Source organism: Photinus pyralis, unplaced genomic scaffold (assembly GCF_008802855.1).
Source record: "Photinus pyralis isolate 1611_PpyrPB1 unplaced genomic scaffold, Ppyr1.3 Ppyr1.4_LG1, whole genome shotgun sequence".
NCBI classification, from domain to species: Eukaryota; Metazoa; Arthropoda; class Insecta; order Coleoptera; family Lampyridae; genus Photinus; species Photinus pyralis.
Window position 1 is genome coordinate 52,177,832 of NW_022170249.1, and position 12,117 is coordinate 52,189,948.

A 12,117-nucleotide genomic window follows, 5' to 3' on the forward strand; every position below is an offset into this window, starting at 1 on the left:
AACTAAAGATGACTATCAGAACAGCAGGTACTTGTTAGATGTCAGTAAAACATTATCATCACGCAAAAATAAACTATTACCGCCGAACGTATCATTAATTAAAACGAGACAAGGGAATATTGTTCGGTCACCGCTTTTTTCACAAATTGAATTGATCCGTCCAGAATTGCCGATTAATACAAATTACCAATATCCCCAAGATTGAGCGGATTAAGAATTAATTGCGGTTATTTATTAGTGACACGTCTCATTATATTTTAAGGATAAGCTATAGACGTGCGCCTTCCAATCAAACTTAGTTCAGTTACTTTTAATAGTTCCTTTTTAGATGATCAACATGATAACATGATAAATCTGATCCGTGAGTTATAAATTAAGTCTGTTGCATAAGCGGTAACTTTCAAGGTGTGTGGTTGATCGAGACTTTGCAGGTGCAGAAAAAATTAGGGAATGGAATATTAATCAATCCCTATAAATTAAGTAAAACTTAAAAAAAAGTACCTGTCGAATTTTAGTTCGGTCATTTCAGTTGAACACTACGAACGTAAGGAAACCAATTGGATGTTAATGAGGTTAATAACTTCATTAAACTGCAACTGTCAAACATATTCTACCTACAATTCAGCCCCCTCTTCTCCTGGTGTGGTACCGCAAATTACTCGTATTTTATAATCAGCCGTGCATTTTCTGCAGGAATTATATAATTATTAGAAAGTGATTCACAAATCTATATGCAACGAATTAAGCTATACATTTTAATTAGATAGCGAACAAAAACCCCACGTTTGGTTCAATTGTAGCAGCAACTTTGAGCTGACGAACGAACAGCGACCCTACAATCTTCTCACAATATGGACTATTTAAATTAACCACATCGTTAAAATGGGGTTTTCAACTACTGTTTAGCCCTCGGTTTAGCCAATCCTGAATTTCTTTTATACTTAGTAGTAGTAGATAGCATAAGGGTTATTCAATAAGGTGGTACGTATGCCTAAACGGAACGGCATGTGAATTATTTCGAAAATTTCATCGAATGTACCTCTTCTCCTTCTCTTCTTCTTTCTTGGTTTGCAGAAAACAGATTGGGGATTGTCTGGATGCCGTTTGACAGGAAATTTTTCAACATCATAATAACTTTTTGATGGGTCGTTTCTTTGTATATACGAAACAAACCCGATATTGTTCCCCTTGAAAACGTAGAAGATGGTATCAGTATTGTGTACAACATTTACATCAGCAACCTGATTATTTTCTATAATTTCCCACTTATGAGTGCGATCTCGTTTTCCATGTATTGTGTATAGGTAGTTTATATATACGATATCAATTTTATTTTAGAACTTATCTATTTTGTGTTCTGTTTTGTTGAAGACATAAAATCTTCTCTGATAATAATGCCTTGGTACGTATCCAGTACTTCCACGTGTGTAGTATTTGAGTAGCATATCGTACCGTTGAAGGGCTTTTGTGATAATATGATTAAATAATCAGCTATACCCATAAACATTATGGCGCAGTTCTGATTCGTGACAGTGATCAGATAATTTTGTTTGTTAAATAATTTTACGTTCCTATGATAATAGTATATTGAAAGACAAGTGTTACAATGCGACCTATTGTAATACGACTATCTTGTGGCACGAGTGGCGACGCGAAGCGTAGCCACGAGTGTCCGCAAGATAGGAGTATTACAATAAAGCATTGTAACACGCGTTTTTCATACTATTTTTTCTATTTCGGTGCTTTAATTTAATTTAAAAAAATCATTATCAGAAATTATAGGGAACATTAGAACTAACATGTTTTATGTTGGGAACACTTTTTATGCCGTTAAGTTTTAGGTTGGCAGCGTAGTAAGACTAAGACTGATTTTGAAGTTCAAACATGGAAGTACCCAACGAAGTACCTACTTGTACTAACTAGTAACTGCCAACTTAAGAGATGAGTTACCAAAAAAAACGACTATAATCACTGTCTTTGTACAACTGTTTTCGGCCGAAAACAGTTGTACAAAATCATCATTGTGACACCGAAATAGAAAAAAATATTTTCATCCAAACAAGTCACGAAAATAGCCATTTTCAAACTTATATCTGCTAAGAAAATAAGTTCAAGAATAATAAAATACGGCACTCCTCCACTCTCACTAATTCCCACCCTCTCAAAAATTGAATAAATATTTAGCTTAAATACCACGTGTAAATTTTTTTGGGGATTTTAAGGATTTATCGTAGTTCCTAAAATTGAGAATCGTGGAAATGAAAGAATTTCAAGAAAAAAAATCGAGGGAAGTGGAACAAATTCTATTTTTCCACCTGATTTATTTATAATTATTCCCATTACCCTATTATCCAAATTCTCGATTCCCCCTCGTAATTATTTTCCCTTTCCTCATCTTTTAGATTCTACATTTTTAACATTCTCAGTAACATTCGTATGTTGCTTAATGACTTTCAACTTTGGTGTGGTAATTTACTAACTAAGACCTATGCAAATCTTTAAATATTGCGTACCTACTACTCAATCAAGTGTTTTTCCCTACTACCGATATTCCTATTGTTTATACAGCGTGTAACATATAAGTATGTAAAAAACTGGGTGATAGAGGTGGTCAAAACAAGCACCATTTTCAATTATAAGTAAAAAAGTTTAGGTCGTATAGGACATGGCACATAAAAAGTAATAATACATATGGGTTTATCATCAAGGATTGTCATGCTTAATAAATTACGTAATTCTGATCGTTTCTTGGTGCATTTTTAATTCTCAAAAAGGAGCTTATTGTTTCACTAACTGTCGGATGTTCGAGATCTCGGCAATGGAATATCGTAGAACTAGTTACAATACACGTTTAAGCTACAACGTCGAGCTGTTAGAATTTTAGCCAAAAATTGGATATCGTGATGATTGTCGTACAAGTTTTATAAAATTAAAGATATTCACGTTGTCTATTTGTGTTTGCATGTGTTTGTCATGTTAAACCTACACCGAATACATAATCTCTTCACTCTGATATACATAAATGAATGAATGAATGAGGAAATATGATCATGTAAGTCACAAGTTGATCGATCTAAAATGGTTAAATATGCATAATAGGAGAGCTGGACATGCTGCTAGCACGTATTATAAAATTTTAGTTAATAATCAACCCACCTATTTATACCGCAAATTAAAATACAGAACTGATGTACATACGCTAAATTTGAGAAACAAAGGTTTGCTTACACCTCCCTCGCACGCCACAGCTATGTATGAAAGATCTTTTACCTACAACATCAGCAAATGGTATAATTCCCTAGCTATGGACATCAAAAGCATGCCTTACAAAACATTTAGATTAGCTACCATGTCGAGGTTATTGCACGAACAATCTTCTTCTCAATGATATTTGACAATTTAATTTGAGGTTTTTTTTTTGCTAGATATATTATTTTTATTTTTATTTTTTCTTCTTTGTATTTTCTGTTAATGAACGGAATCACATGGGTTAGATGGAAGAGCAGAAATGGTATGTACATATGTTTCATTCCATTACTGAATCTCGCCCTTTGTACACACTTCTATGTAATGTAACCTATAGGTACTATTAAAGACATTTATTATTATTATTATTATTATAAATACAATACAAGAAACAAGGATTTAGTACGGATACCTTATTGTAGATTAAGCAAAACTCAGAATGGAACCACCAACTTGGCACTTATAGAGTTAAAGCTGTTTAAGTTAAAGGTTTTTTTATTCTGTTGAAGAGTTTTTGCTTTACGATATGAAAACTTTTTTATTTAATTATTAAACTTATTAGCATGTATATTATTATAGATTTTTCCAATGTTTTGACGAATGTAAGTTTTTTTTGTTAACTATGCATGAAATATGATTATTACCTTTCAAATACCAGAGCTGCGTACTACTCGAGAGCGTTTCGCTCAAAAAAGCGCCCCAAGCGGAAAAAGCGCTTGGTGCTCGATACTCGAGCGTTTACTTAAAGTGCTTGGTGCTCGAACGCTTTTAACCGCCCTCAAGCGCTGCAGGGTTAAGCGCCACTCGTGAGCGTTTTTTCCGTTCCCGAACGGTTTTTTCCACTCCCGAGTGCTTTTTCCGCTCTTGAGGGTGTTTTCCGCTCACGAGCACTTTTCCCGAGCGCTCGCGATAAACCGCTCGAGCACTTTTAGGACCCAGCTCTGCCAAATACACAGTAAGGGTGGATGGAATACCTCCAAAGTTATCAAAAACGTGGCAATTCAGAATATCTATAAACAGTAATATTGCTTCACAAACTTAAAAAACATACGTTTATTCAAGTGCTATGTAGGTATTAGTTATCTGTTGTTTTCAAAGTCTAAATAAGAATCTTAAACCACGTATCCAAAGTCTTATACGATAAACTATCGCTATGTTATCATTCGATACAATATATATACAGGTGTCGACTACTCTCATGTTAGTCAACTTAACTCTCTACGAAAAGCAAAAGCTACAACATGTTATTAACAGTCCTGTGTTTGACGCTACTGGCTGCTACTGCAACTTCGGCTGAGGTAAGGTTTCACTTTTACACCCTAACATCAATTACAGTTTCATATTTTATTTCAGATCTCCCAAGATATCATTACAAATATCAGAAACACGATTAAAGATATTAAAGGCCCCTGCTTACAAAGTGAAGGTGCGAGTGAAACCGACCTAGAAGATATATTATCGAAAGGAATATACAGTACTAGTCGTAACTTAAAATGTGCTTTGAAGTGCCTTTATATAGGTACCAATATTATAAGCTCAACCGGAGTAATTAACGAAGCAAATATGAAGTTAAAAACTGGAACTATAAATGTGAATACTCAAAATGCAGTATTCGCGAACTGCGCAGGATTTACGAATGCAGATCTCTGTGAGAGGGTATATGAAATTAGTAAATGCACCTACCGTACCTTAAAGGGATCGTTCGGTGCTACTTGGTTGGACACATAATTTCTTTAAGTGAATCGTACTTAAAAGTGCACTATATTGATTACGTTAATCCTTATTACATTTTGGCTACGGTACTTTTATTATACTTACTTAATTCTATTTCTGTTAGTATGCTAATTTCTTTTTATGTTGCACATATATTTTAATAGAACCTAGAGGGATTTCCCGTTAAATAAATAAATAAATAAAATGAAAATAACGATTACTACCTACAAACTAACTATGGTTTCACTTCTTTTTATTAAGTATACGTGGACGATATGTTACGATGAAAGATAAGCTAATAAACCGATACAACGAAATATCGAAGGATCTTAAGTAATCTTTTTCCCAACGCTCTCAGTGCAAGAATAACGATTTTGACAAGTTAGCGGTAGTACATGAGTCATGACACTAATACGTCCCCCAGGTACGATCATTAAATTATTATTTATTAAATGCCCAGAGGGCGCCTTAACTAAGCGTTTTCAACAAAAAAATTTGCGGAAGAAGCCCTAAATTTTCCACAATCTAAAACTTTACTTCATTTTGTCGAAATCTGGTGTTATGTTACTTATATTTCGTCATTCTTGACAGTGACAGCTTTCTTTATTCATTTAATACAGAAGGTGAGAGCTAATTTTTGTAAGAGGTTCTATTAACTACTTCGTCTAATAAATAGAAATATGCTGGGTTTGACGTGTATATTAACAGTTAACGTAATACAAGTAGTGTAATAGGTATAAAACACAATAAAATTTTAGGATTACTAATTCATTCAAACACCAAATGGAAAAATAAAAATTATCTCCACAACTGGATACAGTGCCGTTTTTATGTTTTTCGGGGCCCTGGGCCATTCGTTCGTGGAGGCCCTCCTTACCCTCAATAAAAACGGCACAATGTTTGCATTTTGTAACGAAAATGACCGGACTTTTATTTTATTGCACTGTAAAGTCAATGTCTTACCCATGGGCAAAACCTCAGTGTAATACCCACTTTAGGCTTTTTATCACTTATTAGGACTTTTTAACTTTCTAAATGGTAACCTTATATACACGATCTGCAGGATTTTAGAATTTCCGGTATCCCTTACTCTATGCATTAATTTTGTTTAAATCTGCATTTACTTTAAGGCGGCAGATTTTGCCCAAAAATTTTGTCATTCACACAAACTTTTGGGGGCCCCTCAGGACTTCATGGCCCTGGGCCCGGGCCCAGGTGGCCCATGCCTAAAAACGGCACTGACTGGATAGCTTATCACACAAATACAAAATACTTCCCCAAATGTTCAAAATTATGAATTACGTTACTCACAAGTCTTAGTAAATTCACTATACAACTGAAATTCCCCCAATCAAAACTAATTACTGAGTCATAAAACAACTTGCCACAAGTTAATAAATTGATATTTCGGGCAAAAATTCGCACGTATATGGTACAAGTAAAACATATAAGGCGACGCTTACCTTAATTTAAGTTAGATGTTGACTCCAAGAAGAGCAGTTTCCGCATCCAAAACCTACAATCAATAAAAGAAACCCTCCCAAGCCGCAGGGATCGGTATACAGGGTGGTGACTTGCGTAACGCATCATAGAGATTTCAATGTAAAATTCATAACATTCGATTATTGGCTCCCAAATTATTTTAGAGCAAAAATGTATTAAGGTTTTTTGTAGAAAAAAAAAATTTTTACGTCAATCAACCGTATTAGTTTTCAATGTTTTGCATAATAAAGGCGGAAAATTGGAAAAATAAAACCACCATCTTTTTCAATAATCTGTGATGCCATGGAATTTTATAATACAAAAACTACGCCAATATCCGTCATGCCATGGAATGTCTGCTATAAAACAAATCAAATTCTATCAAAAAGTATTATATGTAGAACAGCGAATTCAACATAAAGAAATACTAGATTAGATTACTAAAAATGGTTTCCTAATATAACAATTTACCAATAAATGTTCGAATAAGTCACCATTAACTGCAAGACAGTAACCAAGGCGATAATAAAATCCATTTCGGACTACTGCCAATTGATAACTGGATATTTTTTGTTTTAGAAAATTCCATGGCATCGCAGATTATTGAAAAAAATGGGGGTTTTATTTTTCCAATTTTCCGTCTTTAGTATGCAAAAAATTGAAAACTAATACGGTTCATTGACGTAAAAATTTTTTTTTCTACAAAAAACCTTCATACATTTTTTCTCTAAAATAATTTGGGGAGCCAATAATCGCATGTTTTGAATTTTACATTGAAATCCCTATGATGCGTTACGCAAGTCACCACCCTGTATATACGTTGTACATGTTTAAAATTCGGTGCTACCTCCGTATATCTACGTGCTGCAATCATCGGAAAGCCCATTTCGTGAGCTTTCCAACGAGTACCAACACGACTCAATTTAGTTTTGTCCAGTAGGTACGCTAAAAACGGTTTCAGGTAACACGTGTGCGCATTCATTTTGTTGTCGTAGTAGTTATTTATTCAGACGTTTGATAAATTGTTTTATCCATAAGTCAATCGGTAGATGGCGGATGAATACGTTGGATTGACGAAGCAGGAGGCTGCGGTCCTAAAAGAACTTATTACAACGCTTGAATCGGATGATTCCGAAACTGAAAATGAGACAATGAGCTTAGACGCCACCGATGTTTCCGGGGACAATGAATCTGAGAAAGAACAAGTATTGCCCGGGACCAGTGCCGTTTTTAGGCATGGGCCACCTGGGCCCGGGCCCAGGGCCATGAAGTCCTGAGGGGCCCCCAAAAGTTTGTGTGAATGAAAAAATTTTTGGGCAAAATCTGCCGCCTTAAAGTAAATGCAGATTTAAACAAAATTAATGCATAGAGTAAGGGATACCGGAAATTCTAAAATCCTGCAGATCGTGTATATAAGGTTACCATTTAGAAAGTTAAAAAGTCCTAATAAGTGATAAAAAGCCTAAAGTGGGTATTACACTGAGGTTTTGCCCATGGGTAAGACATTGACTTTACAGTGCAATAAAATAAAAGTCCGGTCATTTTCGTTACAAAATGCAAACATTGTGCCGTTTTTATTGAGGGTAAGGAGGGCCTCCACGAACGAATGGCCCAGGGCCCCGAAAAACGTAAAAACGGCACTGCCCGGGACGAGGGAGATTCCCCAAAATGAAGACGAAGACGATACTTCCGATGAAGAGGAACCGCCGCCTAGACGCAGGCGAATCGACTCGAACACATTTCGTTGGTCATCAGGTGAGTTTGTACCGAAGATCCATTTGTTTGATAATGCAAACTCGGGATTCAATCTTCCGCAAAACTTTCCTGAAAGCCCAAATGAGGTCGATTTTTTTTCCCCGAACAGATTGCTACAGAGACTAACAGATATTTTGATTTTGCAAGGAACAAAACACCTAATCAGCAATTCCCTTTGAACTCACGACTAAATAAATGGGTAGAAACAAATGGTGAAGGAATATCACTATTCATTGCTGTTATACGATGCTTATTTCACGTAACAAGAAACTGAAACTAAATGATTGCTGGTCAACAGATCCTCTAATATTCACACCGATATTTTCGAAAGTAATGCCTCGTGATCGCTACTTGCTGATTTTGAGACTACTGCATTTCTGTGACAACACTCAGCAACAAAAAGGTGAGCGCCTTTTCTTTTCAAAACAGATTTGGTTCTGAACAGTCTGAAGGAATGTTTTTCAAAAACCTTCTCGCCATTTAAAAACCTATGCATTGACGAATCCCTTGTTCTGTGGAAAGGCAGATTCCGGCAATACATAAAGTCAAAACGCCATCGCTTTGGTATCAAGATATTTGTTCTGTGTGACGTAGAGACTGATTATGTGATGGGATTCATTATTTACACTGGAGCCGCTACTAGAATCGCCCCTTCGGATTTTGGAATATCAGGATCTGTTGTTTTGACACTTGTAGAAGACCATTTACAAAAGAGACACAATCTCTTCATCGATAACTGGTACACAAGTCCCGACTTAGCAAAGCACTTACACGAGAATAGGACAAATGTATGCGGAACTGTACGTTCCAACCGAAAACAAATGCCCAGCATGGCAGATCCTAAACATAGAGGTGATGTAGTTAGTAAACATACAGACATTATGATGTCATTGAAGTGGAAAGACAGACGTGTTGTGACGATGTTGAGTACATTACATAACGATGAGTTTCAAGAGACGGGAAAGAAGAACAGAGAAACAAACGAAAACATTATGAAACCCAGATGTATAATTGACTACAATGCTAATATGGGATCAGTGGACAAAGTAGATATGCTGCTAAGTTCAGTAGAGTGTTTGAGAAAATCCGTAAAATGGTATAAAAATATTTTCTTTCATTTGGTAGACTTGTGCATGATAAATTCTCATGCTGCTATGTACAAAGCTGTAACTGGAAAACACACATCCTTAGCAGATTTCCAATTAGAAGTAACCAGACAGCTTATTGAAAAATATAAAAAATCTGACAGAATGGGAAGAAGGGGGCGACCGTCCACAGGAGAGGATCCAGTTCGCTTGGTAGCTCGCCATTTTCCTAAGAAAATTCCACCGGTTCCAGGAGGTAAGACAACCTGTCAGCGATTGTGCTACGTGTGTACGCATACACAAGTTGGTGACAAAAGGAAACACGATACTGTATATGAATGTTCAGAATGTGACAAAGCACTGTCTCGAATTCCTTGCTTCGAAATTTACCACACCAAGAAGCTTTTTTAGTTATATTGCTGATATATAACCATTATAATAGATCATGGATTGAGCTTAGTTACCATTTATAAATGAATTTTATTTATGTATCTAGAATAAGACTTTATTTTGTGATATGTTTATTTTTTGTTTTTATATAAAAAAAATTTAAAAAATCAAATCAAAAATAAATAAAAAAAAATGTTGATGCCCCTCCCATAAAATACATTGAGCTTTACTTCCCAACCTTGTTGTGCACGTATATGCACGTGCTGGGTGCTGCAAATCAATCTGCTGATGATGTATATCGCGCGACGATTTCTCTCAGTGCGACGTACGTAAATATACGTTTTGTACAATTTAAATTTAGCACAGGCTGTTGACACTCGAATTTTTAATTTAGCAGCGAAAAGGTTAAAATATATTATTAATTTTATATTTGTAGTGTTTATTGAAATCTGAGCAACATAATATATGAAAATTGGTAAGAAATAATTTCCTTTGCACACGCCGATCATGGTACCTATTCGGCATATTCCCTACAAGCTGTACTTTTTACTAAAACTGCTGTAAGTTGGACAGAACGTTATTTTTTAAAACTTCCTTATTTAAAAGGTTATTTTTATTTATTCATAGAATGAAGATGAAAGCCTACGATACTTACCAGGCCTCATAGGCGGACAAGAAAAATTTCCCATTTCTCTTTCATACGAGTAGGTATAAACTCAATGGTACAACTAAAATCTAAACCAATATATGTCTCATCTAGTGTTCCTCGAGGTGCACATTTAGCTCCACTATTATTCTTAATATTTATAAATGATATCAAATCAGTGTTTAAATCGTCCAAAATATTATTGTTCGCGGATGATATAAAAATATTCAGCCCAATAAAATCAATCAACGACTGTATCAATCTGCAATTGGATATCAACGCACTCAGCCTATGGTGTGAAACAAATCAGATGGAACTTAACCTCACTAAAAGCTTTAGTATAACTTTCCATCGTACTGTAAATCCTATTCAATTTACATATACCATAAATAATTGTGCGCTTGAAAGAAAATCTAGCGTTACTGATCTCGGGGTTATTTTCTCTTCTGATCTTTCGTATCAGAAACACATTGATTTTATTTGTAATAAAGCACTGAGACAACTTGGATTTATGCTGCGCTTATCAAAAAACTTTCGCAGCCCCTTTATCCTTAAATTAATGTACCTGACTCTTGTTCGTTCCTCTCTCGAATATTGTTCCCAAGTTTGGTCTCCCTATTATTCCACTCCTATTTCAAAACTCGAAAGGGTGCAGCACAAATTTCTTCGTTTCTTCAGGTTTAGGTTACGTCTGAATTCATTTGCATACCATTCTTACCTCTCCGTTCTTAAGGTATTAAGCATTAATACTTTGCTTGCTCGTCGTCAGTTTCTCGATTTTGTCTTTTTTTATAAACTTCTAAATGGTTGTATTGACTCGTCATATTTGGTGGAATTAATAACATTTAATGTTCCTGGAAGATCACTTAGGTTTAGTCAATCGTTTAGCATAAAACTGTATAAAACGTTATATTTACAACACTCCCCTATTATAAGAATGATGCTTTTCTCAAACTCCTATCCGCAAATTGAAGTAATAGGTGTTAGTTTATCTGAACTTAAACATAATCTTAAGTTGCTACTGATGTCGACAAATCATACTACCATAGTTTAGATAGTTTATTACTGCTCACTGTATTTATTTTTAATTTCCTTTTTCCAGTAATTTAAGCATAATTATCTTTTGTATATGTGAATTGTACACAAAACTTTAATTTTTTGGGGCCTCTCCCGTAAGACTTATAAATAAATAAAATACTTTATGTACTGCAAAACTCCTATTAACGTAGATATAAGATATACTCCAACTCCATACCTTTGACTGATAATATTTTTAATTTTATAAGTTTAAAGTAAATTTAAATCTCACAAACACAATTTGAAAATCGATTACTAACAATTATTTGAAACATAATAATTCCTTTGGTGCGTTCATCTATTCTTGAAATCGCGCTATTTACTTCAGCTACTGAAAAAAAGGAAACAAGAGACCATTTCTTAAAAATTCCTTCTGAAGAACATTTTTGTGTCCTTTGGCCACAATTCATTCGATATATTTGATACAATTATAGCAATAACAAAAAAGTTTCTCGCATGGTGAATTTTGCTCTGCGTGGATAATAAATGCCCGATTTTGTAGGGCCTGTTAAAACTATACTAATACCAGATAAAGCATTGTATACCTACGTATAATAGGCGCATATCATTCTAGTTTATGACACCGAAAGGATTATAATGATATAGTTCCTAGAAATATGATGATGTAAAGATAGAAAAACACGGATTTACTAACATCGTTTTATCTCCAATACTTTAAACCTAAAAATTAATTATTTTTAGTGTTATTAAAAATTAACGAAC

At 34.8% G+C, this 12,117-nt stretch overlaps 1 protein-coding gene across 1 annotated transcript; it reads left to right on the forward strand.

Moving 5' to 3' along the window:
- The first annotated feature begins 4,414 nt into the window (after window positions 1-4,414).
- LOC116159430 lies at window positions 4,415-5,170 on the forward strand. Its single transcript, XM_031472397.1, has 2 exons — window positions 4,415-4,544; window positions 4,600-5,170. The coding sequence occupies exons 1-2, from the start codon at window positions 4,488-4,490 to the stop codon at window positions 4,972-4,974; spliced, it is 432 nt and encodes a 143-aa protein (XP_031328257.1). The 5' UTR covers window positions 4,415-4,487; the 3' UTR covers window positions 4,975-5,170.
- Window positions 5,171-12,117: the final 6,947 nt, after the last annotated feature.

Bases quoted from the DNA above. Each gene is read 5' to 3' on its own strand.
- LOC116159430 (XM_031472397.1), top strand. From the start codon at position 4,488: ATGTTATTAACAGTCCTGTGTTTGACGCTACTGGCTGCTACTGCAACT. The intron at 4,545-4,599 runs GTAAGGTTTCAC...ATTTTATTTCAG, and splicing joins CTACTGCAACTTCGGCTGAG to ATCTCCCAAGATATCATTAC.